Here is a 27,579-nt window from a genome sequence, read left to right on the forward strand (position 1 = left end):
CTTCCGCACCCTCAGATCATTTATGCACGTATCAAGATTCCATTTCACCAGCATGCATCTGCCCCAGCAAAGAGCTTAGCACGTCCCTGGAACAATGCAGCTAGAAAGTTACTCAGCATGCTCTGGGTGGGAACCTTGTGGGCACTTCCATCTATTTCCTTTGCTCTGCCAAAGCAAACCACCCCAGGTACTGAGCCACTGCTAGGACTTTGCTCCTCTAACCATACAGGGGAAACTTTTGGGGCCCACCTCCAGATTCTGCACGCTTGCTTTTGCAACAGGCCTGCACCCACAGAAGTGAACAGATGCCCATTTTGAATGTACAAAGACAGGCTTTGCCCACACAAAATGGGTGTGAGCCAGCATCTGTGGGCGGAAGACGAGCCAGCTACATACAGAAGAGCTGCCGCACAAATTCAGGACTAGCTGGAAACGTCATTCGCTGTCCTTGGAAACGTCATTCGCTGTCCTAATAATCAAAAACCTAGCATTTACCAGAACTTGTGCTTGCTTTGTGAGCTGAACTCCGAGCAGAGCTACTGTAAATATCATCAAGATGGTGGCTTTTCATCCATTTCTAAACCCTACACGGGCTTCAAACACCCTGGATTTTAAAACATCATCCTAGTTCTAGAGTACTCCAATCTCTAGCTCTCTGAGGGGTGAGCGCAGATATCTGCAGACCTCAAGAATGAGATAGGGCCCAAACAATTGGTGACCTGGTTTCCTCCGACATTCCAATTCGTGGGCTGCACTAGCCCTACCTAGCCCCTTCACCCAGAAGATGAAGCTACAATATTCAGTGCTGGCAACAATGACAGGCTGGCAATAGTGACAAGTCTTTCTGAATCTCATGGGGGCCGGGGGGAAAAGGAGACACTACCGCTGGCTGATAGAAATGACAGTCTTTGTCAGATTAGTTTGAGAGAGAGTCTGAAAAGAAACACAGCCAAAAGGAAACATTAAAGGAAAGCACTGAGCCCTTGATCAGAAAGGGGAGTCCCACTGACTGCAGGCGGCTAGGGATGCTTGATGCCTAGGACCTGACCAGACTGGACCTGCACTTCAGTCTCTTCAGCTCAGAAACGGCTGGAGTAACAGGAGCTCTCTGCTGACATCTAAGAGCCTGTCAAGCCAGGCAGAGAACCCAAAGGAGAGAGACCCAGCATAAAGTTTATAATACAAATCCAAACCACTGCCCAGCTCTGTTTATAGTGTATCACTCAGCCATACGTACAACTCTGGGGACCTTCCCTGTAGGAGAGAGCCACCAAAGGTCAGCAGATGTTTGTGCTTGGGTTGAGTCTCTTCCAAACCCGTTTGGGAAGGACCCCACCATTCCATTGTTCCTATGAGAGTGGCTGTGACTGAAATCATTTCGACAGATTTCATCCAGAGCGGCAAACTTTGGTCCCAGGGTGTCCAAGAAATCCTTGGGCAGTTCATCGTCGAAAATGAGCACGGACCTGAAGGAGCCGCCTCTCTCTAGTTTTCCCTCCTCGGCATATGTGTGAGGTTGGTAAGTGATCATGTTCTCCTCCAGGTTGCTGAGGTGATAGAGCCTCTGAGGAAGGGAAAGAGAACAAATAAGAAAACAAAATTTCCCTGGAGACTCAACTCTCACATCCCTTTGGAAGCCCAGTGAGATTCATCGTAAGCAGCAGGTTAGCAAGAGTCCCAGGGTGATACTGTGAGAAATACTAGTCACTCCCACCCAACCAGCCAGCCCCTTTAAGACCCATCAGCTACGCCAAAGAGCGCCTGGGGAGCAGCGCTGCAATACAATAGCACAGGGAAGCTGTCAGAAGAAATACAAAAAGCATGAAAAATTACAAGTTCCCCAGCCAACACAGCATGGAAAGAGCAAGGAACCTGGCTTTACCCATGCACCTGCAATGGGAAGCGCTGCAGCGCTGTAGCGAGGCGGTGGGATACCCCACAGCCCCGCTGAGGGCCGAACCACCCCTAATACCAACGTGGGCGGAGCCACCGGGTCCGGCACCTGCCCCTCAGAGGTCACGGCACCGACCCGGAAGTATAAAAGCCCGCCTGCAGAGCTCAGTGGAGCCCAGGCCGGCGGAGAGAGCAGACGTCTGTGGCCGAGCTCCCGCTTGGGAGACAGCTGCAGGCCACAACCGGCCTGCTGTCTTACCACGCCTGCCGAGCCTACCTCTCGCCCGGTACCCTGAGGAGGACTGGCCAAGCCTGCCCCGTGCCAGCTACCCCGAGGAGGAGCCAAGCCTACCTCTCGCCCGGTACCCTAAGGAGGACTGGCCAAGCCTGCCCCTTTCCTGCTACCCCGAGGAGCAGCCGAGCCTGCCCTTTGCTGCCCACCCAGAGGAACCGATGCTGGTGGAGAGCACCGAGGACACTAGGACGGCCCAGGTACCCTACGAGGGGAAGTGTGGAAGTAGCCCAGGGGCAGCCGACCCCACTCTGGCTGTTGCACTGCCAGAGCTGATGTCAGTGTGTTGCAGCCAGGATCCCCACTGACAGCAGCGAGTCTCTGCAGCTGCTAGGGCCCCGGGCTGGGATGCAGTGGAGTGGGAGGGCCTGCTTCCCGACTCCCCCTTTTTCCCCTGGCTTAGAGAGGCTGGGACCTGTGGAACACTGACCCAGCCCCTGCCTAAAGGCCTGGGTTTCTGACTGACTATTTGTTTGCTGCCCCGCCCTGACCTAGGGCCTGGGCTGCTACAAACCCTCACCCAGCCCCTGCTTAATGGCCTGGGTTTCTGCCTAACTATTTGATTGCTGCCCCGCCCTGACCTAGGGCCTGGGCTGCTACAAACCCTGACCCAGTCCCTGCTTAATGGCCTGGGTTTCTGCCTAACTATTTGATTCCTGCCCCGCTCTGACCTAGGGCCTGGGCTGCCATAGACATTGCCTCAGCCTCTGCTTAAGGGCCTGGGTTTCCGAGCTACTGACTCAGCCCCTGCTTGAGGGCCGGAGCTCCAGACTGCGTGATTACTGCCCTGCCCTGATTGAGGGCTCGGGGCTCTTTTCGGACCTATTGGGTCAGCCCCTGCTTACGGGCCTGAGTCCCCTAACCGTGTGTCTGCTGTCCCCGACTGCCGCCAGACCAGAACTGTCGGCGGACCAGAGCGAGGCGGTGGGATACCCCACAGCCCCGCTGAGGGCCGAACCCCGGCCGAGACTACTACACGCGCCCATTGCCTGTTCAGAAAGGAAAAGGTGCATATGTGACGGACACACACATGTCCAGGTAACTTGAGGTGACCAGAATGGCACAGCAAGGAGTGCTGGAGACACGAAATCTTCAGCAAAGGCTCAAAGATCGTTGTAAGTGACCCCTCCTCACACTCCCCCAGCTTGTGAGCCTTGCTCTCAGCCAGGGGTTCAGATTCTGCTGCGAGTTAATGCCCGTTTTACGCACCCTAGCCCCTTTTCCCATTCCTGGAAGGTGTGTTTCTCCTATGAGCATCTGCAGCCAAACTGGAAAGTTCCCAGGGCAACCCATGTTCCACAGCCAGGACCCACTGACAATACTGAGGAGTTCAAAACCAGCCATTCCCTACCTGATTCAACATTTCACCCACTGTTTCTACAGTCGCAGGGAGGGGTCTTCTGTGGAGTGTCTCCATGCGTCTAGAATACTGGACCCCCTGAAAGAGAGACATAGCATTGGACCTCAGCAAGGCCAGAGCCCCTCCATCAAGATTTTACAAGTGTCATTCTGGTCTGAACAAATTCCTCAGCACTCACTAGATGTTATAGCTATTTCTCCTGTGCGTGTGTAACCCACACACTGGGTGTGGTGTTCTCTCCCATCTGGTGGCACCAAGACCACTTAGACAGAGAGGTAAAAATGAGTCTGCTCTACAGCCTTAGCTAACAGCCAGTTGGCTTTTAGCTCGTGGTAAAGGCTCATGCACTAAGCTCCAGAGGTCCCCAGTTCGATCCTGCCCACAGACAACTGGGGTCTGTCAACATTACATGTGTCTTGTCTATTTAGATTGCAAGCTCATCTGGGCAGGGACCATCTGCTACTCTGTGTTTGTACAGCGCCTAGCACGATGGGCCCCAGTCTTGGTTGGGCCTTTGGGATGACCATCATAAACATGGTGAATCATAATAATTCACTGCATTCAATTTAGTTAAAGACACCAAAGGGAGGACCTGATCCTGCCAATATTTACTCACGCAAGTAGTCCTTACTCACAAAGGCCTAGTGTTTTAAGTGAGGCTTACCGACTCAGGGTTATGCTATGAAAATAAAGGTGTTAGGCTTTGCATTTTTTTCTAACCTGTCCCCAGACAGAGATAGTTTGTGGAGCCCATTACTGAGCATAACACAGTGAAAGGCATTCTACTTACGTGGGAACTGTGGTTGTCACTTAGAGGTCTGGACTGGACCATTGTACTGGCACCCTTTAAAAAATAAAAACAGGGAACTGTTGCATGATTCCAGGAAAGTTATTAGGGGTTAATAAAACCCACCACAGTTAACCTCTCATCCCTTCCCCCCCATCATTCCTCCCCCCACCCTACCCCGCACACAAAATACTCTATGCTAGTTTGTAGAGTTTACTTACACATCGACCTTGGTCATAGTGTCCTCGACTGGATGTAAGGGAGGGAGATGGTGCCATTCCATTTACATACTACAATAGCAAACAACAATCTCACATCACTAAAATACCTGGCTGGATAGTTAAGAATCTTATCAGGGGAAATAGTTTTATTCTGACTGGAGACTAAGCTTGAGAAATGTCAGCCTCAGAAAATGATACGTGACTAAGCACAGTGCTTAGAATGGCAGTGCGATTTCAGGGTTATTATTTTCAAATAGGGCTGTCTTAAGTTATTCTTTTCACTGTGGTTCAGGTCATAGGCAGTGTGTTAGGCACATCTGTGACATTGGCAGACCAGGTGCCAGCTCATGCCAAAGCCCCAGGTCAATTCACTTGTGTATTAGTATTGATCAAAGTAATTGTTAAATGTATAAGAATGTATTTGATGTTTAAGCATCATGAAAATGGGATGTTACATGCATTTTTTTACTTATCTGTATCCTGTTATAATGTAATAGCAAACATTTACATTATAAATAACCCTTCAAAGAAGCCTTGTGAAATGCTAATGAAGGACTTCAACAGAAAAGTGCTAATTTCAAATCTAGTGGCCATAATATGTGATGACCGGAGGTCAATGACTCAAAATTCATTCTTCACTCACTGTCAGAGGAAGAGCCCAAATGGATAGAGACACTGTCAACTTGTTTTCTGTCAGGAGAAGCTATAAAAGATGGATTCAAGGAAAGATCCTTGATCTCTGGACTGTCTGGACTCTTACAGGGAAGTGTACCAGATACAAAGCAGAGGTCCCCAGAGACAATCTGGGTGGCAGCTTGTCTGGGTGGCAAAATAGGCTGGAGAATCTACGGGGACTGTCTGTGACTCCATGGTAAGACTGATATAGCAATCCAGGAGTTCACATTTGTTACTGATTTGGTGAAATCTAAATATAGCCCATACTACCAGCCTGGGGTGTCTGCCCTGTTTTCCAACAGTCTGCCCTGAGGTAGGCTCTCACAGTTGTGAGCCACTCCAGACCTTAGGGTGTTAAAAAGGGACCACTCCATTTACAAGAATATATAAACAAACAAGTGGTTACCTCAGACATTTGTTTTCCTTTTCTAACTTGTGCATATGTAGAGAGTTGGCTTTCATAATCCAAAACATCAGGAATAACCTGCAGAGGGCAGAGATGAAGACGTGCATTCATTAAATGTACAGAACAAAGGACTATTAATCCTTTTTGGCTCCTAACCAATATTTTGCAACCCCTGCCCTTCGTCATCTGTTATTTCCCTGTTCTCACTAAACAGCCAGGTATCACATGGCAAGTAGAGATGGAGGAGCCACTCAAATCTTTCCTCAGCAAAGCACCATGTCTGCCTTGTTAATACATTCCAATGGGATGAGGTGTCCAAGAAGAAGAGTACCCAGAAAACCATTGGAATGGCAGAGGGTGCATCAGAGTTAGTCCCCATTACCTGGATAACCCAATACCATACAGCAGGTCATTTTCCTTCCACATTCTGCTGAGAAAGGGAGCAGTGTTCTGCTCAACACCAAATGACAGGAGACATAAGACCGGATGGTTGATAATCTGGGCAGACAAGTATCGAGTTGGCAGGATGCTCACAATAGGAAAGTGGATAGATATATGCTCAATTACCCACCTGAGACAAAACGTTTCCACTCTCTTCATTGTATTTGATTAAAGTCTGGTTGCCTTCTTCAAAAGGGAAATTGACTTGGCTTTTCCTGTTTTCAGATCCATAGTAACACCACAGCAGAAGACAGCCTGCCACTGAAACAGGAAAAGAATGACCAGAACTGCTACTGACACCTCACAGCCTTTCAAAGCAGCCCCGCTGGCACCTCACTGAACTCTATGAATGTATAGATCAGATTTCAGATCATTCATTAATTTGTTTCAGACATAGGAAACATCAGACTGGACTAGACCAGGGGTCCAGCTAGCACAACATCCTGTCACTGACAATGGCCAGTTCCAGATGCTTCAAAGGAAGGTGCAAGAAATCCCACAACAGGCAATTGTGGAGTAACCTTCCTCTATGGGAAATTTCTATCTAATCAACTCTCCAACACCACCTACTATGAAGAACTCAAAGAAGACCCCACACCACAGGAATTTAAGGATATCATCAAATCCTTCCCCCAAACAACTCCAAGAGAAACTCTACAAACTCATCCCTCAAGAACCCACCACTGGGACCTTCTACATGGTTCCCAAGATACACAAACAAGGGAACCCAGGCAGACACATCATATCGGCAACAGTACTCTCAGTGAAGGAATATTGGGACTCCTAGAAACCATCTTCAAACCGGTCACCACACAAAAAAACTTCCTCCAGGACACAACCAACCCACAAACTCCAGAACATCAACAATTTCCCTTGGGACGCCATCTTTGCCATCATGGATGTCACTTCCTTATACACCAATATCCCCCACAATGACAGCATCGCTGCCTGCCTCAAATATTTACAAGACACTGGACAACACTGAGATCTCCACCCTGAACACATCGCCAAACTCATCCATTTCATCCTGACCCATAACAACTTTACATTCAACAACAAACATTTTGTTGAAACCATCGGAACAGCCATGGGTACTAGCATGGCTCCCCGATATGCCATCCTCTTCATGGTCCACTTGAAGAATTTCTGGACAAATGCACCAGAAAACCACTGATAAACCTAAGATAAGTCTATAATATTTTCATCCTCTGGACAGATGACCTAAACTCCCTCATAGATTTTCACCACAACTTCAACAGCCACCATCTGTCCATTAAATTCTGTTTGGAAATTTCTAGCATCAACTTCCTGGACACCAGAGTCAGTTTCAACAATGGAACCCTACAGATAACTATGTACAAGAAACCCACAGATCACCACACTTACCTCCACAAATCTAGCAACCACCTCAAACACACCAAGAAAGTTATCTACAGCCAGGCACTCTGATAGCACAGAATATGCTCTAAGGAGAAAGTCCAGGATATACACCTTAGCGCACTGAAAACTGCCTTCAAACAAGAACACTCCACCAGAGAAGTGGATCACATCATGGAACCAGCCCGGAGTGAACCTGCTTCAATACAGAAATAAAACACCCTCTGACCTCACACCCCTCCCTGTCACCTACCACCCCTTACTGGAACCCATAAGAAGCATCATCAAATAAATACAACCCATGCTCAGTGGGAATCCATCCTGAAAGAAATCTTTCCTGAATGCCCTATGCTGGCCTTCAAAACAATCCCCTAGGCTCACTCTCCAAGCTCATCAGAAGCAAGCTCCCCATAGACTAGGACACATCAACTCACAGCTGCACCAGACCCCACCAAAACAACAGATGCAAAACCTGCAGACATATCTCCACTGCTGCAATGATCAACCCCTACTTCCATTGCTATCATAATATGTCGTATACCTCATTCAGTGCACTAACATGCCCAATAATAACTATGTGAGTGAAACCAACAATCACTACCATCTCGAATGAACTCACACAGGAAAATAAGATAACACCCTATCACCTGTGGGTGAACACTTTTCACAAAGTGATCACGCTATATCTGACCTCTCCGTCCTCATCCTCAAAGGAAACCTGCACAACACCATCAAAAGACAAGCCTGGGAGCTTAAATTCATTACTTTGCTTTACACTAAAAATCATGGATTAAATAGAGACACTGGATTTATGGTTTATTAAAACAATCTATAACCCACCAATAAAACCTACCCCAATCCCAGATTCCCCCTTTTCCTTTCCCCCGGTGATGGGAGGTCCCTTGAAATCGGTGTTAACTTTGGCTACACCATCTGCTCCACCTTGTATTTAGCTATGACACTCAGTATGTTTCCTAGACCTCAAGAAGAGTTGTGTGTAAGCTCGAAAGTTCGGCTCTTTCACCAACAGAAGTTGGCCCAACAAGAGATATTACCTCATCCATGTTGTTTCTACAATATCCTGGGACTAACAGGGCTACAACAACCCTGCATATCTATTCCCAATCAGTTAGGCTAATGCCAAAAGTTTTATCCTTATACATTTTAACTTCATCCAGGAATCTTCTCACTATCCTTATAGGTGCCTACATTCTACTCAAATTTTCTATCTTCCTACAGAACTCTTCTTGACCTCAATTATATCGTTCCAAGGAACGTGTGACTAATGTTGGCATGTGGCCGTGAGTTCCACAGGTTAACTACATGCTGTAAAAGAGAGAATTCCCTTTTATCCATTTCAAGTGTCCTGCCTTTCCATTTCGTTGGATGTCCCCTCATACTAATACGAGAAAGGGTCAGCAGGAGCGTGGCATACATTTCACGCTCCACCTTATCTCAACTCCTCTCTAAAATACGCTGCCCTGAGCTCTTCACTCTCTCCTCAGATGGAAGACTTTCCAGGACTGTTCATTTCCACTGCTCATCTCTGGACCCTGTTTTCATTATACTTTTGAGACAGACACACACTGTTCCAGATTAAAGTGTCCCAGCTCACCGTGTGATGCCATTGTAGAACTGACAGTGTTACTTTCTAACCCACTCTTCATACAGCCTAATGTTGTTTGCTTTTTCGATCATGACTGCACGCTGAGGACAGGTTTCCATTGAGTTCTCCACAATAAAGCCCAGGTCCTTCTCCTGAGATGCTACAGCTAATTTAGAGTCTCTCCCCTCCCCTCAATGTGGATGAGTCATTTAAATAATCCCTTCCAAGGTCCATTACCCTTCATTTGTCAGCACTGGATATCATCTGCCATTGTGCTGCACATCATAGCATTTCTGCCAAATAATTTAACAGACTGTTCTCTTGGTTGCTGGAGATGAAAAGACAGCAGTGGTCATTACATGAGCACAGCTATGGTTCCCATTGCAAGACAAAAGGTGGCTCCAGAATGTAATAAGGCTTCAGATCATCTGCTTAGACCACTGAATGGTGGTGACACAAAAGAGCAGATATTTAGTTCCACCTTTACTGCATTCAGACATATTAAGAGTGTCAAATGGCCATTTTACTGCCACTTGTTCCTTCTAAAGGCAGGTACTATATGCCACACATTAATAGGTTGCAGCTCCCATGAGATCTTATAGCCAGGTGATGAGTAAGTGAGGGGTAAATTTTAGGAGGCATCTTACCTAGAGATAACAGGAGGACTGCCAAAATCACAGCAATGGCGCCACCTCCAAGACTCAATGGCATGGAGTTCAGTTCTTCGCATACATGTCCATCTGGGCAATGGCAGAGTCTCACAGACAGATTCTGCTTCATAGAGAATAATCCCTGCCTGTCCAGAATTAGGAGAGGCACCAAATACTTGCCACGTGGGAGGTTTCTCAACATTAAAAGTTCAACTGAGTCACCTAAAAGAAGAAAGGCAAGAACTCCTGAGCCTCATGTAAAAAGCAATAAACAGCCAGAAAGCACAGTGTTGATGGAGGAGTGGTTTTTTTTCCATTGTGAGCCCTTCTGAGTTATACAAACTGAGTGGGGAAATTGATTGGAAGCACAAAGGGGCAGAATGTCAGTGAGGATAGGTTCACAATTTGGTGTTTAATTTGCACACGCCGCTACCCAGACAGTGTGTGCAAAGTGGATAACTGCATGTGCCAGTGTTTTAGTGCCTGCCTGTACCTGATAACTGTATCCAGTAAAATAGGAGATCTACCACTTTCCAATACGTGTAATGCCTTCAGTTCCATAGTCACTGTGGCGATGATCCCAACAGAAAACCGTTTCTTGCCATATGTGAAATTTTTAGAGGCCTCAAAGCAGAAGGCTGAATGGTGCAAAATCCTATTGAGCCTATAATCATGGGCAATTGTATTAAAAGACATCTAAGCGGATTCTGACCTCCAGAGTTACTCCAGTGTAACTCTGGAGTGACTCCACTGAAGTGAGAGTGGACTTACTCTGAATCTACTCCGAAGTAGGAGTGCAGAACTTAAAACATTGAAGTGATAATAAATAACAGATGGTAAACATGACTATGCCTGTGTGAAACAGTGACAGGATGACAAAGCGAGCAGGGGTTTCACAGGGTGTGTGGGAGGAACAACTTACCAAAACTCTTTCCCAATCTCCAGTTTTGCTTTATACTTTTTGAGTCATCAGCGAGTTTAAATGTAAATGGACTGGCATATGGATCTGAGTCATTATCCTCCGCCTTTATGATGAGAGGAGTCAGTCTTGCTTTGTCACAAACTTCTAAGAAACGTGTGACTAATGTTGGCATGTGGTCATTGATGTCAGACAGGTAAAGCAGAATGGTGCCAGTGCCTGTCTGCGGTGGGACCCCTAGGTGGAGAAAACAGAGGTTGGCCAAGATATTGGCAAGAGGCAACAGTCTGACATGATTCCTCTGCCCAATTCATTCCCTATTAGTCCCTGTCTACGTTAATACATTAGCAAGATGTAAGGACATTAGGATTTTCTTTACTGATCCTCCATTCAGATTCATAGTCAACCGTTTCATAGTGTGTCTTTTACCTGAGAATATGCTTTATTAGTAATAATCAATTAGCCAGTAATAATCAATTAACCCTTGATACTACTGTCAATTAGATACATATCATCATCCCCTCTTCCAAATGGGTTAGCTGAGGGTATGTCTACACTACCTGCCGCATCGGCCGGCAGCGATCGATCCAGTGGGGATTGATTTATCGTGTCTAGTCTAGACACGATAAATCGACCCTCGAGCCCTCTCCTGTAAACTCCTGTACTCCAGAGCCGCTAGAAGCGCAAGCGGAATCGACGGGGAGCGGCAGCAGTCGACTCACTGCGGTGAAGACACCACGGTGAGTCGATCTAAGTACATCGACTTCAGCTACGTTATTCACGTAGCTGAAGTTGCATAACTTAGATCAATTCCCCCCCCCCCCAGTGTAAACCAGGGCTGAGATACCAAGGAGTTAGATGCATTTCCAAAGGGTACACAGCAAGGTCACAGTCAGGACTACAACATAGTCCTCCCTCTCATTCCCCCAGTCTCCTGCCCCAATTATGAGATCACAGAAGGAAGTACAAAAGGAAGGTGGATGGTCCAGTACTTAGGACACGAGAGTTCAATTCTCTGCTCTGCCATAGATTTCTTGTGTGAGCTTGGGCAAGTCAGTCCATCTCTGTGCATCAGTTCCCATCAGTACATGAGGGATTGTAGCACTGCTCTACCCCTGTAATCCATCATCTGTACTGCAGCTAATTAGTCTCTGGGTAAAATCAGAGGTGTCGATTGAGACCTGCAATGCCCCACCTCTCCCCCTATAAGTTCCCAACACAGCTGCAATCATCTGAGGTGATGCGCTGACAGCACCCTTGTCTGCTAAGTGAGGCCAGTAGCAGACCATTCTCACTGAGGGAGGCCTCATGCTCAGGGCCGGCTCTGGCTTTTTTGCTGCCCCAGGCAAAAAAGCCTCCCGCCGCCCCCGGCCCCCCGGCGGGGAGTGCGGCGAGCCCGGCCGGGGTCCCACTCTCCCCAACCGGCCAGAACGCCGCCCCCCCTCCAGGTGCCGCCCCAAACACCTGCTTGGTCAGCTGGTGCCTGGAGCCGGCCCTGCTCACGCTCCCTTGGTCCTCTAGAGCTCAGATCTGGTGAACTTTAGGGCACAATACAAGTCTGGCCTGTTTTCCAAGGTGCTCACTTGAGGCACTGATTAGGAGACAGAGTGGAGCGGATTTTAGAGCGGGAAGGGTTTAAGCAGGAGGCTGTTGGGAAATTTGTTTTCTTTGAATGTTTATTTGCCATATTGTGATGATGGTTGTGCCTTTATCCTTCACATGTGTGCCTGGAGAATTTGACAGGTGTCACTGAAAATCTGATCCTCTGAACAAATATGCAAATGAGCAGCATTCTGGATACAAAACAAGCAGGGAGTCCTGAAAAGAAAGACTTAGACACATATCAGCAAGTGAAGACCTTATTCACTGTGCAATGGACTCGAGTATCCCCACTCTTCCTCGACAGAGACTATTTTTCCAGTAACAGGAGCTGTTATTCCTCTCTACAGTGATGCTAACGCTCACAGCACATACTCAGAAATGGTCTCATTTGCTACCATCTGAACAGAAACTTACCATCATCGATGGCATGAACAATGATGGGGTAAACACTGTCATTCACATAGGGGGATTCCCAATCAAGTTCTTTCATGGCAGTAATAACGCCAGAGTTCTCATCAACAGTCACCCACCCTGCTGGATCATGAAATACTGTGTATCTGAACAAAACAAGACAAAAAACCCAAAGCCACACAATTATTTAAAATGTCTTAGGCACTCAAATACAAGTTCCGTTACATCTCCTGGTATCTTTTTAAGCCTCAGATATTTCCACTCTGGGACTTCACTTTGTTTAGTGTTTCTTGTTGATGAAAAGTGATGAGGTGGCTTCACTAGGGATTGAATTTTCTTTATCAGCCAAAACATTTGCAGTGTAGCTAGTGGCAATGCAAGGTTTCCCACACAGTGCTGATATGCCTCTCCCAGAGCCTGGAGGAACCACTGTTAAGGGTGAGATGATAATTTAGTTTCCATTCCAGTTCAGGAAGGAGGAAGTCAATGGGAGTTCTGACCAAGCAAGCACTGTATGATTGGAATCATTATTTTTACTATTCCAAAAGCAAAACTAGATATTTTCTGTCTAAGACTGGAGGGTTGGCTGTATCCAGTCAGTCTAGTGCTCCAACATACAGTTTAGAACAGTTGCACTAAGTTAAAAAGCTCTTTCCTTTATGTTCCTTAACAATTTCCCCAGCTCAGGGTTTATAGTGTCTCCACTTACTTTATATTATTTGGCACCACATCTGGATCTACAGCAGAATATTTTCCAAGCCTCGTCCCAGGCTTCACGCCTTCTTCTTTTTGAAGAAGAAGTGTAGGAGGGTGAAATTCAGGAGCATCATTTGTGTCTAGGACTTTCACAGCCACGGATGCACTCATGGGGGCTACAGGAGGGCTCCTCAGTTTCCCTTTATGACATGAAGATAAAGGTTCTTCATTTTCAACAGAAATGACAAGTCTCTTCTCTGAGTCACCTTCATAGTCCAGAGGCTGCAAACCCCAAAGAGAAGCTTTCATTAGAAATTATGGCTTTTCCTGTGGAAAGATCATCTCTCTATAAGTGAGAGCAGTAACTGATCCCAAATTACAAGCAGCTCCAACTATTAATATTACAATCAATCGGTCCATGCTACAAAATGCCATATTGTATCAAATCTATGGCTTCAGTAACATTACCTTAATAACCCTTAAAATGCCCTCATTTGTTTCAGGATTGGTCTCAATGAAGAACTGTTCCTTTTCATTGCCTTTCACTATTTTGTACTTTGCTCTCCAAGCAGGTGTATTTGGAGAATCTTGATCTTCCACCTGGAGCCTTAACACGCCTGGTCCTACTTTGCCTTCTTCAATTTGCAACTGATACTGAAAAAAAAAAAAAAGGGGGGGGGGGGATGGTCTCATCAATGTCTAACCAGGAATCATCACATTGAACTAGTCCATCAATCCAGGTTCCCATCACACTTCCAAGCCCTGAAGATCCACTTCACAGAGGCCCTGTTCCTCTGCACTTTAGGGTCCTTACTCCCTGGTTGTGCAGCTCCAGTATTGACGCACAACTAGGCCCTCTCCTACAGCTTCCTCCAGGACCTTGTTCCCCAGGATGGCAGAGGCTCTGTGGATATGGCCTGAGGTTGAATAATCTCTGAAGATCTGGGTGGGGACATAAATCTGCACAGTGCAAATATCTCCCTAATAATAGTTACTTCCATCAGATTCTGTATCTTCTGCTGGTAATTTTATTTTTTTGTTTAACGCTCAATGATGCCTCCCTTACTCACACAAAGTAGCAGTTTACTCTGCGAGCTGACTTATTGATATCAATTAAACTACTCATGAAACAAGGTCCTACTCAACGTGACTAAGGGTGGTGGAATCTAGCACCTGTATCCTGGAGCTTATCTAAAGCACCATCCATCGCCAGAGACCATGGAAGCTGATACCATATGGAGTGAACAAATCACGATGGCTACAAAGGACCATAGAACTTAACTAGCATGTTTTATCCCCACAAAGCCCAAACTTCACCCAGAAACCTGCTGGAACAGGTGCATTTTTGCTCTAGCTTTAATTTCCAGCCGTATTATCCCTTTCTCTGCTAGACTGAAGAGTCCATTATTATATAAGTGTTACCTCAGATAGATACTTATAGAATGTAATCAAATCAACCCTTAACTTTCTCTTTGATAAGCCAAATAGATAGACTCAAGGAGCTCAATCACTAAAGGCTGGTTTTCTAAGCTTTTAATCCTTGTCATGGCTCTTCTCTGAACCCACTCCAATCTATCAACATCCTTTTTGAACTGTGGGCACCAGAACTGGATACACTATTCCAGCAGCAGTCACACATTGCCAAATATAGCGGTAAAATAATTGAGATTCCCCTGTTTATGCATCCCAGGATGGCATTAGCTTTTTTGGCCACAGTGTCACACTAGGAGCTCATGTTCATCTGAGTATCCATCACAACCCCCAAATCTTAGTGCTGTTTTGTTAATAACTCACATCCATATATACTTGAGCTTGATCTTGCAAGGTGCCAAGCACTCTTAATTTGCCATTGAGCTTACACGGCACCTGGCAGGATTGAAATTTCTTCCTCTTGGGATGATTCAGTAAAGTACCTGCATTTATTCCTTACATTTTCCTTGGTAAATTCAGGCGGGTGGTTGTTTGTATCTTCAACGGCAATGTTAACTGTTGCAGTAGATGACATTTGTGGGGTACCATCATCTCTGGCTTTGATCAGAAGTTTGAAAGAGCTGGCAGTCTGAAAAACAAGTTAATTAACTTCCAAAATATAGGTTAGGAAAAAGTGTCTGGTCGCTGCTACAAAACTGATCCTTTAAACTATTTATACTTGTGAATCTCTCCCTACTTCAGAGATTCCTATATGAACCTAAATTTACACATGGCAAGTACACCTCTACCTCGATATAACGCTGTCCTCGGGAGCCAAAAAATCTTATCGCGTTATAGGTGAAACCGTGTTATATCCAACATGCTTTAATCCGCCGGAGTGCGCAGCCCCGCCCCCCTGGACCACTGCTTTACCACATTATATCCAAATTCGTGTTATAGCGGGTTGCATTAGATATATTATGTACTTCACCTGATGATCCAAGCATCCTGAAATCACTATAAAACCCTCGGTAGGATGGATGTTAAATCTGGGCTCTTTCAGATTGGGTGTCTGTGTAGTAAGGGAATAGGTCACCCGAGAATTAGCTGTGTCTTTTTCATCTTTGTCAAAAGCTGTCAAGTTGAAAACTGGCTTATCTAGGATGAAGAATTGAAGCATTTGTTACACAAGCTCACTACTGACATGAACAGTCAAACAAACAGAATGCAAACAGAAATCTCAGGATGTGCTTGGGCCTAATGACCTTTATCCCTCTCTACTTCTTCTCCCCTCATTACTCCAGGCCTTCTGCATGTCCACTAGACTCCTCTATGCCTCCACATATTCTCTCCACATTTGGACTGAGGTTTGCCACTTATGTTTCTCTTCCTCTGCAGCTCCTGCCTCCTCTCCTGCCGTTATAATTACTCTAGCTCACTTAGGGACACACATTTGTAAGAGAGATATATACTATAAAGATATTTATTGCATTTCTGTATTTCTTTACTAAACAGTCACTGGTTTCTAACCCAGCAGTGCCACCAGTCAACCTCACACTGTGTTCACAACACTGTTTTTTCCGAGCACACCCAGTCCAGTTTTTTGTTTATCGTCTGGTTCATTAGTGAAACTGGAAAAGGTTCAGAAATGGCTTCCATGCAAGGAAAAACTAAAAATATTAGGGCTGCTTAGCTTTGAAAAGAGATGACTAAGGGAGGATGATAGAGATCTATACAATGTAGAAGGAGTGAATACAGAAGTGTTATTTATCCTTTCAAACAACACAAAAACCAGGGGTCATCTGATGAAGTTAACAGGCAGCAGATTTAATGCAAACAAGAGGAAGTACTTCTTCAAATAATGCACAACTAACCAGTGGAACTCATTGCCATGGGATGTTCTGATAGCCAAGAGTATAACATGGTTCAAAAAGAACTGCATAAGTTCATGGAGGGTAGGTCTGTCGATGGCTATTTGGCAAGATGGTCAGGGATGCAACCCCATGCTCAGGACTGCCTTAAATTTCTGACTAACCAAAGCCAAGAACGAAAGACAGGATGGATCACTCCATAATTATTCTGTTCTCTTCATTGCCCCTGAAGCTCTGGTACAGGCCACTATCAGAGACAGGATACCAGGCAAGATAGACCATGATCTGACCCAGTATGGCATCTTTTATGTTCTTATCTGGAAGGATGAAAGGGTCCAATCCTGCAACATGCTCAGCACCTCCTGTAAGGAGCAGGGCCCTATCAGCTTCCAAGTCCAACCACTAAACAACTGGTTCACATGCCTGCCAGGAACACTGAAAGCTCTACTGCTGAAAATGACTTTGTTTCATATGGAGATAAGGGATACTAGAATTACGTACAAAGGCCCTAAACCTGTTCCCACTAAAAATCAATGTGAATTTTGCCATTGACATCAACAGTGTATGACCCGGGGATTGTTATTTCCAGGTTGGAGCTGGCCCTGTCTACTTCCCATCCCTTTAATTTCTCTACAATTTTGTGCAAGTTTTGACTGATAAAAAGGTACCAGACCCAAGGACGCTGGAAGTTTTGCTAAAGATATTTGGTGTTTATGTATAACATGCTGCCACTGTGTATTTAAAGTTGATGTAGACAATAACTTTGGCATTACAGCTTCTCACATGCACACTAAGACACTTCATGCAGGGCTTTCATTATGAACCTTCTGTGGTCTAGGAAAATACTTGACTTTAAGCCTCAAGCTTTGCAAAATCATTTAAACTACATGATAAAAATGACTCCCCAAACTGCATTCCCTTTTTTGCTGCATTCTTTACAAGAAACTGATTTCAGACCAATTCTTCCTTTAGTTAAGACTTCAATCGATTGCCATACTGCAATCAGAGGTGAAAGTAGCAAAGGAATTACTATAGGGCCCAAGCCTGAAAACAACAGCATGTATCATGGTACTGAAGGCAATGGGGCTACTTGTGACAGTCTGTAAGCACCTGTTATCAGGTACTTACAGAATTGTGACCTGTCTGTACATTACTTATGACTTCAACAGAAATGGAAAATTGTTCCTTCACTCCCTAAACCCATGTATATTTGAATAAAAACTACAGGGGAGGGGAAAAAACCCACAAGCCACTAGAAATCGCTTCTTTAGATAGCACTTACCTGTATCATGGTTTTCTTTTATAGCAATGTTAAATTCCTCCTTGGGAAACTTGGGTGCATTATCATTAATGTCTTTAATCTTAATAATGAAAAATAAAGATTTGTCCACTTTCTTCCCAGTCACTGTATCTGCAACATCGAAACGTATCTGAGTAATGGATATTGATACAGAAACAAAAGTTAGCTATCAGAATTGCACAGGAAATCTCTTTCAGCTATTTCAGTTTAAACATATTTGGCTATATTTTTTTTTTTTTTTTTTGCTTTGCATCACTAACAATAAGTTGCTTCACTTGGCAAAGTTAGTATAACTCAAAACAATTACCCTCTGCATTTAAAAACTAAACATGGTAAAATTCTAGACTTTCTGTAAAAATAAATAAATAGATAAAATGGAAATGCAGCTGCGCAAAATAACCCAGCAATGGGAGAATCTAACACATCATGTAAATTCCAGACACCATTGCTGCACCTGCCTTCTGGTCCACCTGATGTAGTTTGTGGACCAGGCTTGGCAGGCTTCTTTCTGGCCCATTCAACTATGCACCAGCTTGGCCTGGTTTCCTCTCCACACTGTGCTTGTGGGGCAGCACTCCGGACAATAACTCATGTGGTGGAAGAGGGCTCAACTCTACATCGGGAGGGTGGTTCACAATGCTTAGCCTCCCTGAATAAAAAGGCCATCCTTTGGTTATGGTACCTAAAAATTGAGCTCTGACATCTGCATACAAGAGGAGAAGAAATTTTCTGATGACCAATATCAATACTTCCTTTTATACATCAGCAAAAATTTGCTTCCAGAAACAGTAACGATGCAATAGCACTGTACTATAGGCCAATAGTTTATGGTTTTACAACTCATACTTTTCTACTAGAACTGCAATTTATCATGAGGTGTACAACAAGAACCTTCCTTAGAACTGCTTATGCTGCTTCATAGCAATATCACTGTAGCTATGCAAGGAATAAAATTCTGGGTTTGCAGAACTTCAAGCATGGCACAAAGGTTAGACAATGACATTGATCAATGTTTTGATAATTTAAGCAATTTTATGGAGATCATTGGCCATGCAGATATTTATTGACATATTTATGATAACTCTTATGATATTTATTATCATAAGAGTTAAGCAAGAAAGTAACAAACAAATACAGACTTGAATTTACTACTGGATTTTCTCCTTCACATGAAACATTTAGCAGTAGGAGAGTAATTTAGAGTTGCCATATGCTTAACTGTTCTTCTAAACTCTATTTACCTTAAAATAGGGGGTGTTCTCTCTGTCAATGGTACGATGTACGTACACATGTCCATTGGCATTGTCTTCTATAGAAAACAACCCAAACTCTGGAGATTCATTTACACCAGGTCCACTGATTAAATATTTTACGGACATACTATATGACACGTTGTTGAACAGCTACAAAAGAAATGGAGCATTAGTGAAAAGCTAACTGTATCATAAGTATTAAGTTTCAGCACCAGGATTTAAAGGTTTTAAAGACACACTGACAAAAATTCATGACAACATATTCATCTGGTACATTTCTGTAGTCATGGTTATATGACTCCACACTCTGGGAGAATAAATACAATAGGATGTTTCTAGCTACTATGTTAATTGAAATTGTGATGCCAAGTTTTGATAAGAAGCAATTTTTACCAGAAGTGGGAGATCTTCATAGTAGTTATGGAGCCTTTGTAATTAAGGGTTTGATCCAAATCTTATTGAAATTAATAGAAAGCCAGTTGGATTGGACCGTAATGTATTAAGAGCAAGGACAAACTCATAAATTAAAGAGCAACAAATCCCCAGGCCCAGTTAACTTGGACCCAAGTGTTCTGAAGGAACTGAAGAACAAAGCTGTTACCAAAAATCTATAATCACCCATCAAAATCAGCAACTGTACAAGCTGATACTGAGGACAGCAAAAAGTTATGCCTATCTTTAAGATATGATCACTCGGAGAACCTGAGAATTACAGACTAGTGAACCGTACTTCATTATCAAGTAATCTTGTTGAAACTACAATTAAAAATAGATGAATACTATAAAAAAATGCCTAGATGAACATAATATGACAGGGACAAGCCAGCACTGCTTCTGTAAAGGAATATCAAACTTCCCTATCACCGTTCTTTTAGTGTGTCCAAAAAAACAACAACCAGTAGATAAAGGAGAACCAGTTGGACTTTCAAAAAGTCTTTGACAAAATCCCTTCAAGAGGCTATTAAGGAGACTAAGTAGCCATAGAAGGAGAGGCAATGTACTGTCATGAAAAGACCAAAAGGTCAATCAAATAAGGAACAAAGACTTTAGTTTTCTATTGGACTTTCTCCTCCATATAAACTCTAATGTACCTAATGCTAACTCATAGGAAGAAACAACTCCTATGGACACTTCTTCCTGAGTTGTCCATGGGTTTCTTTGCTTCCTCTGAAGCGGCTGGGGCTGATCAATGTCAGGGAAGGAATACTGGTCTAGATGGACCAGTGGTCCAACCTGCTATGGCAGTTCTTATGTTTCTATCTTATGTGGTGTTTAAAGAAGGTACCAGTCTCTCAAATGAGGACCAATCATGCTCCACAGTGGAAGAGTGGCAGCCTCTCCACCCCATTACATTGGAGGCCCCAATCTGCGATGGAAAGTATTCTATAGAGGAAAGTAGGAATATCCTTGCCAAGAGCTTTTGTTTTACCTCTCCAACAAGTTTGGGGAATGGTCCTTTGTCCTCCTCTTCAAGTTCAAAGGTGGTTAAAATCCAACTCCTTTTTGTACGCTGTAGAGGACGAAGATTGTCTGACTGATAAAGGTCCAGGCCCTGTTGGTATAAGAATGAATTCAGGTCACAAAAGTGGGAGATGACTCTCCCAATAGATTGTGAATTGCAGATTTTGCTTTTATGATTCAACTATTTTATAAATGTAAGAAGTCTGAGTATAAACCTAATATTTTAAAATCATTAAAGTTTTCAACAGAACTGGGATTACAACTTGGAATTTCCTGATTCCCAGCCCTATGTCGGGTACAATAGACAAGAGGGAAGAAAGTGATTGATCAAGGCTTGATCTACACTACCCCCCTAATTCGAACTAAGGTACGCAACTTCAGCTACGTGAATAACGTAGCTGAAGTCGAAGTACCTTAGTTCGAACTTACCTTGGTCCACACTCGGCAGGCAGGCTCCCCCGTCGACTCCGCGGTACTCCTCTCGCCGAGCTGGAGTACCGCAGTCGACGGCAAGCACTTCCGGGTTCGACTTATCGCGTCCAGACTAGACGCGATAAGTCGAACCCAGAACTTCGATTTCCAGCCGTCGAACTAGCTGGTAAGTGTAGCCAAGGCCCAAGTGTTGTACCCGTCTACTCTCTAATACTTCCTCTAATAGGGAGTGAACTTTTCCCCAAGCATACATACTAACAGGCGCAGCCATAAGAACAAATTTGGCACTTAGATACAAAGGGGGCAGGTACCTGATGGAAATACTTTTGCAAATAGGCCACTCTTCCCTTTGACTTCTCAAGCATAAAGGGTTCATCAAAGAGTGGGATCTGGCCTTTTAATAATGCAACTAATTCTTCCCTGCCTTTTCACATCATGGTGATTTCTTGCAAGCCAAGACTAGCATTGCAAATCCTAAACATTTACATATCACTCTAATCCCAATTTTAAATACATTATGTATTAAGTAAATTAGTAGATTAACAAACCTTGCTGCTTGTCTTGTGGATGGTCTTTATTAGACTGACACTGTCCTTTTCAGAAGAGGTTTTGCTGGCAGCAGTAACCTTATAAAACAAAATAGCTTTAATTAGGGGGATGGCTAATTATAAGATGTCTGTGAGACTTATGTAATATTGTACTTACCCAACAGAAAGTACATTGCCTTTTCAGACAGAAAAAGGAACCAAAAGACATCTGACTCTAAGAAGAGTTCTGATCAAGTATTTCCCAAATTGTGAAGTATAAAACAGAGTTTGATTTATAGTGGATTGGGTTTCTTTATCTCTCCAGAACTTACTAAGGCTACATCTACACTACAGGGGGGGGGTCGATTTAAGATACGCAAATTCAGCTACGCGAATAGCGTAGCTGAATTCGACGTATCGCAGCCAACTTACCCCGCTGTAGGGACGGCGGCAAAATCGACCTCTGCGGCTTCCCGTCGACGGCGCTTACTCCGACCTCCGCTGGTGGAGTAAGAGCGTCGATTCGGGGATCGATTGTCGCGTCCCATAAATCGATCCCTGAGAGGTCGATTTCTACCTGCCGATTCAGGCGGGTAGTGTAGACCCAGCCTAAGAGTTGCTAGTATCATAAATTTGTTTATCTTCTTGTAATAGTGTTGCTTCACACCTGACTCCATAAATTTGTTGGGGGGTTTTCAAATTCAAACAAATTCTAGGAAATACTAATATTCTGATATGCAGTCCTACAACATACCAGTACTTACCCTAAAAGGATAATTGCCGTGTGTCAGCATGCTGTCTTGTAAGTTCAGACAGAGGCAAGGGGAAGGTGGAAACCCGACATCAGCCCCCACCCACCACCTCTCTCTCTCTCTCTCAAACACACACACGCGTGTGCATAAATGTCCTCTGCAGCAGGAGCGTTCCACAGTAATGGTTTGCTTTGTGTCCCGGAGCAGATAAGCATGTGGGCTGTCAGAAATGGAAAGGGGATAGCCGCATGCCTGCAGCCAAGTTCAAAACAATGACCAGAGTGGCCACTTGACTTCAGGGGATTATGGGATGTTTCCAGAGGCCAATCGCAGTGCAGTAATGCAACACATTGTCCACACTGACACCCTGGCACTCCAGCCGGGGAACAGCAAGCTCTATGCTTCTCATGGAGGTGGATTACCAGGAGCGCTCCGGCTGCAGAGTCCAGGCACTCTAAGTGCCTTGCCAGTGTGGACACCTCAGGAGTTATGGCGCCCAGGGCTGATTTAATGCACTCTAACTTGCAAGTGTAGCCAAGCCCTAATTGACTCAGGTCTTTAATTTCTGCCTTTCCATCTCTGTAACCCCCCACCCCCTTCAGACTCATTGTATCTACTCCTTTTGAGAGAAGACTTAGAAATTCTGCTGTGTTTGCTGAATATGTCTGTATTATTATTCCTCACTACCACCCACTCCAGACACACTCGCAGAGTCGTGTGGCATTTAATAGATTTCACACCACAGATTTGCCAAACATTTTCTGATACGTTGTGAGAAGCACTTCCAGATCCATCCTCAGCAGGAGCCATCTTTAACAATCAGTTGGCTCCGCCAGGGCTGTGCCCTGTTATTTGGCAGAGCTCTGCATTTTTTAAACATTCAGGTAACACAGCTATTCACTCTCTTCTCACAAATCTTAAAAAAAAAAAAAAAGGGGGGGGGGGGCGGAGGGGGAAGAGAACCTTTCCCCCTCTAGAGACTCAAGCCCAGATCCTTCATGGCTATACAACAGCCTTGACTTCAAAGATGAGGATTTGACCCTTAAATATTGTTTAGCAAAATGGTCTTCTGGAAAATCTATTACAATGCAAATAGACATTCACTCACAATTTTAAAGGGACAGCCACACTGGAGGAGCTGACCGAGCTGGGTACTGGCTTCTGCAAGCGGCAGCCCAACATATTGCTGCTTTCACTGCTATGGTTCCTGGCCTGGTCGCTGGCCATGGCCCTGCTGGTCTCGCTCATTGTCGCTAGAACCCTGCAGCTCCACAGATATCCGCTTTATATCCATGGATATCAGCATCCAAGGATATCAATTTTGTATCCGCGCAGGGCTCTAATTGCATTGAGATCTAACCCACAGATTCAGTCTGGGTTACCCTTGGCAGCTCTATCTTCTCCCTGCAGAGCTGGACTGGATCTGACTGGTGCTCAAACTGTTCACCAGTTTTGTACCCCAACAGAACGCAATATGGATTGGCTAGGAGCTTCTAACTACGGGGGGTATGTGTACATCCAGGAATGTCTCCCCTAATTAAGTCGGGGGGAGAGAGAGAGAGGTGTGTGTACATGCAGGAAGGTCTGCCCTTAATGAAGCCTTCTACACCAGCATCAAAACAGTTACCAAACATAGTTTTTAACTTCCTGCATTCACTCTAGTGTGATGAAATAGCAATTACTACTTTGCAGTCACTCAAGGCTCTATATTGCCACCTTGTCTGGGAACATTTCCATATCAACTCAGAGCAAGTAGAAACAGCAGCTGTAATTACACCATGAAATTAGAAAATAAATGGGGGTTACACTGACACTACCAATGAAATTAAGGCTAACACTCGTGTTACAGAACATCATGTCACTGATGCATCCCCTGAATCCCTGCCCAGGAAGAGTGTAAAAATAACTGCAGGTTGTGAATTATTTGACCTACCATATTTGAAGGTCCTGAACCCATGAGCAGATAGCTGAACTACTTTTAAATTGACAAACTTCACCAAAGACATTTTTAAACACCAGAAAAGACTAGACTAGACCACTGGTCCATCTAATCAGATGTCCTAACTCTGACAATGCTAGATGCTTTAGAAGGAGATATAAAACACACCTAGCTAACTTATTTCAGTTGTTTTTTCACCAATTTACAAATTTTTGTATCATGACCGCTGGAAACATTTGCAAGAACAAAATCCTATGAAATCACAAACTCTTAACTTGCACAGGATCAGCTAATAATAAGAACTCCAAGCACAAAACCATAAATATGTATAGAAGTATTAGCATCGATGCTCTACAAAAAGGGAACGGACTTCATTATTATTTTTAGACAGGTGTATATTTTATACTAGTCTGTATATTAAATTAAATTATAGTATTTATATCAGTACATTATTATAACAGCACTATAGGCAGTGCATGTATACATGTGAAAATTATAAAAAATATAGGTTGTCTGTCTAATTGGTACAGGTCTATATAAAAATATATATTTACAGTAGTTAAGTATAAATTATTAAATTGTACAACCACAAAATAAGAGCAAGTCTTTGTAAACAAGATCTTTTTATTTTATATTCTTTTCTATTAATGCTAGTAGTTCATAAATGAACAGGTGTGAAATATGCATGTATTTACCAAATGATAATCAATTGATTTTGCATTCTGTGGGTTCTCCTATATGCACTTGTGTTTAAATAAGGCCCTGATTCTGCAGAGCCTTTCACAAATGCTTAACTTCAAGCATGTCACTACAGTAGAACCTCAGAGTTATGAACACCTCGGGAATGGAGGTAATTCGTAATTCTGAAATGTTCATCACTCTGAACAAAATGTTATGGTTGTTCTTTCAAAAGTTTACAACTGAATATTGACTTAATACAGCTTTGAAACTTTACTATGCAGAAGAAAATGTTGTTTTCAACCATCTTAATTTGAATGAAACAAGCACAGAAACAGTTTCCTTACCTTGTCAAATCTTTTTTTAAACTTTCCCTTTTTTTTTTTAGTCATTTACATTTAACACGGTACTAGACTGTATTTGCTTTTTTTTTTTTTTTTTTTTCTGCTGCTGCCTGATTGTGTACTTTTGGTTCCAGGTGAAGCGTGTAGTTGAACGGGTCAGTTTGTAACTCTCAGGTTCTACTGTAGTTCCACTCATCTTAATGGGATTATTCATATGCTTTAAAGTAATTCTTTGTAGAACTGGGAACTGAGATTGGTACCAACACTTTTTATGTATTATTTCCATCGCTTTACCTTGTAGCAATATCTTCAATTTGTTTGGTTATTTTTTGCACAAAGGAACCTATTTCATAGAATCATAGACCTGGAAGGAACCTCGAGAGGTCATCTAGTCCAGTCCCCTGCACTCAAGGCAGGACTAAGTATTATCTAGACCATCCCTGACAGGTGCTTGTCCCACCTGCTCTTAAAAATCCCCAATGATGGACATTCCCCAACCTCCCTAGGCAATTTATTGCAGTGCTTAACCACCCTGACAGTTAGGAAGTTTTTCCTCATGTCCAACCTAAACCGCCCTTGCTGCAATTTAAGCCCATTGCTTCTTGTCCTATCCTCAGAGGTTAAGAAGAACAATTTTTCTCCCTCCTCTTTGTAACCACCTTTTATGTACCTGAAAATTGTTATGTCCCCTGTCAGTCTTCTCTTCTCCAGACTAAACAAACCCAATTTTCACAATCTTCCCCCATAGGTCATGTTTTCTATACCATTAATCATTTTTGTTGCTCTTCTGTGGACTTTCTCCAATCTGTCCACATCTTTCCTGAAATATGTCCCCCAGCTGAGGCCCAATCAGCGCAGAGTAGAGCGGAAGAATTACTTCTTGTATCTTGCTTAAAACACTCCTGCTAATGCATCCCAGAATTATGTTTGCTTTTTTTGCAAAAGCGTTACACTATTGACTCATATTTAGCTTGTGATCCACTATGACCCCAAATCCCTTTCCGCAGTACTCCTTCCTAAGCAGTCATTTCCGATTTTGTAGGTGTGCAACTGATTGTTCCTTCCTAAATGGAGTACTTTACAGTTGTCCTTATTGAACTTCATTGTATTTACTTCAGACCATTTCTCCAGTTTGTCCAGATCATTTTGAATTTTAATCCTATCCTCGAAAGCACTTGCAACCTCTCCCAGCTTGGTATCATCCGCAAACTTTATAAGTGTACTTTCTATGCCATTATCTAAATCATTGATTAATTGATTTGTAGGCTTGGAAGGATTAGAGTTTTGTTGGTAAACGTTGATTTCACCGAACATACACAAACTGACAAATTTCCATCCATGATCATTTCAATTTACAGCTAGACAATGTAAGAAAAATTCTGCTTCAAAATGTACTAGAATTTGATTTAAGGATATTTACTTTGTATATTATGCTGTTGACAACTTGGGTTTTAATGGTTATAAAGCCTTAACTTTTTACATCTCATCTACTGTCATTAAATAATTAGTGTCCGGTCCCTCCATAACTTCCAACTATGGAAATGTAAACTGATTAAAAATCAGACGGCTTAAAAATGAAATGATAAAAAAAATCAAATTCGGCCAAGCCTACCTCTTTGACATCAGCGCCTCTATGAAGAACGTAGGTTAACAGGCAAACTATTTCAAGGGCAAAGATTTTTATTTCCAAAAGCTTCCCCCCTATACCCGGCGCTACCAGAGTGGGGCAGTTGAATGCGGTGGGGTGTCGCTGGTGGCACCGAATTACTCATGCACAGGTGCGGGGGCAGCCGAGGCAGACTCCGTGCATCCTTTCTCTGGAGCTACCCCAGCGCCTGCACCCGCTGCCTCTTCCACCGCACGGTGCCCGAGCTCCCCCTGCCCAGCCAGCGCGGGGCGCGCTGTCCCCCACGGACACCCCTGCACCTACCGCCAGGAGCAGCAGCGCAGCCAGGCACCCCATGGCCAGCAGAGGAGGCGGTGACCGGAGCGCGAGCGCGCCTGAGCCGCGGCACCGCAGCCTCCCCGCTTATAAAGCGGGCTGGAGGAGCGGGCTGGGCGGCCAGGTGCCGCCCCCTCCCTCCCCTGCAGGGACCGGCGCTGGGATACGGCAGGGGAGTCGCTAGAGGTGCAGGCAGCCCCCGCTCCCGGCTCCCCGCCCCCCGGTTGCGAAGTGCGGGCCCGGGTCTGCTCTGCACGCTCCGCTTCGGAGGCAGAGTTTGGGGCCGGGGCAGGTGCCAGCCCCGGAGCGCGCGTGGCTGGGAAGAGGGGGGTGG

General features: G+C 44.3%; 1 protein-coding gene across 1 annotated transcript; it reads right to left on the reverse strand.

The window, feature by feature from the left end:
- Positions 1 to 1,219: 1,219 nt before the first annotated feature.
- CDH26 (cadherin 26) lies at positions 1,220 to 27,266 on the reverse strand. The gene is made up of 18 exons (XM_054045951.1): positions 27,234 to 27,266; positions 21,612 to 21,689; positions 20,600 to 20,722; positions 19,159 to 19,320; positions 17,900 to 18,047; positions 15,738 to 15,904; positions 15,267 to 15,395; positions 13,805 to 13,990; positions 13,350 to 13,618; positions 12,644 to 12,786; positions 10,631 to 10,864; positions 9,706 to 9,930; positions 6,206 to 6,336; positions 5,635 to 5,712; positions 4,558 to 4,622; positions 4,336 to 4,378; positions 3,537 to 3,623; positions 1,220 to 1,564 (listed from the first exon to the last, which is right to left on the reverse strand). The coding sequence occupies exons 1-18, from the start codon at positions 27,264 to 27,266 to the stop codon at positions 1,220 to 1,222; spliced, it is 2,646 nt and encodes an 881-aa protein (XP_053901926.1).
- Positions 27,267 to 27,579: the final 313 nt, after the last annotated feature.

Source organism: Malaclemys terrapin, chromosome 12, assembly GCF_027887155.1.
Source record: "Malaclemys terrapin pileata isolate rMalTer1 chromosome 12, rMalTer1.hap1, whole genome shotgun sequence".
NCBI classification, from domain to species: domain Eukaryota; kingdom Metazoa; phylum Chordata; order Testudines; family Emydidae; genus Malaclemys; species Malaclemys terrapin.

What these genes read in the sequence shown, in the direction of transcription:
- CDH26 (XM_054045951.1), bottom strand. Translation starts at nt 27,266, where the DNA reads ATGGGGTGCCTGGCTGCGCTGCTGCTCCTGGCG. An exon ending in TGTTCATGCCATCGATGATG is followed by an intron (nt 10,865 to 12,643) that starts GTAAGTTTCTGT and finishes TTCTCCACCTAG; the next exon opens with GGGTCCCACCGCAGACAGGC. An exon ending in GAGATTGGGAAAGAGTTTTG is followed by an intron (nt 9,931 to 10,630) that starts GTAAGTTGTTCC and finishes TTCTTCTTTTAG; the next exon opens with GTGACTCAGTTGAACTTTTA.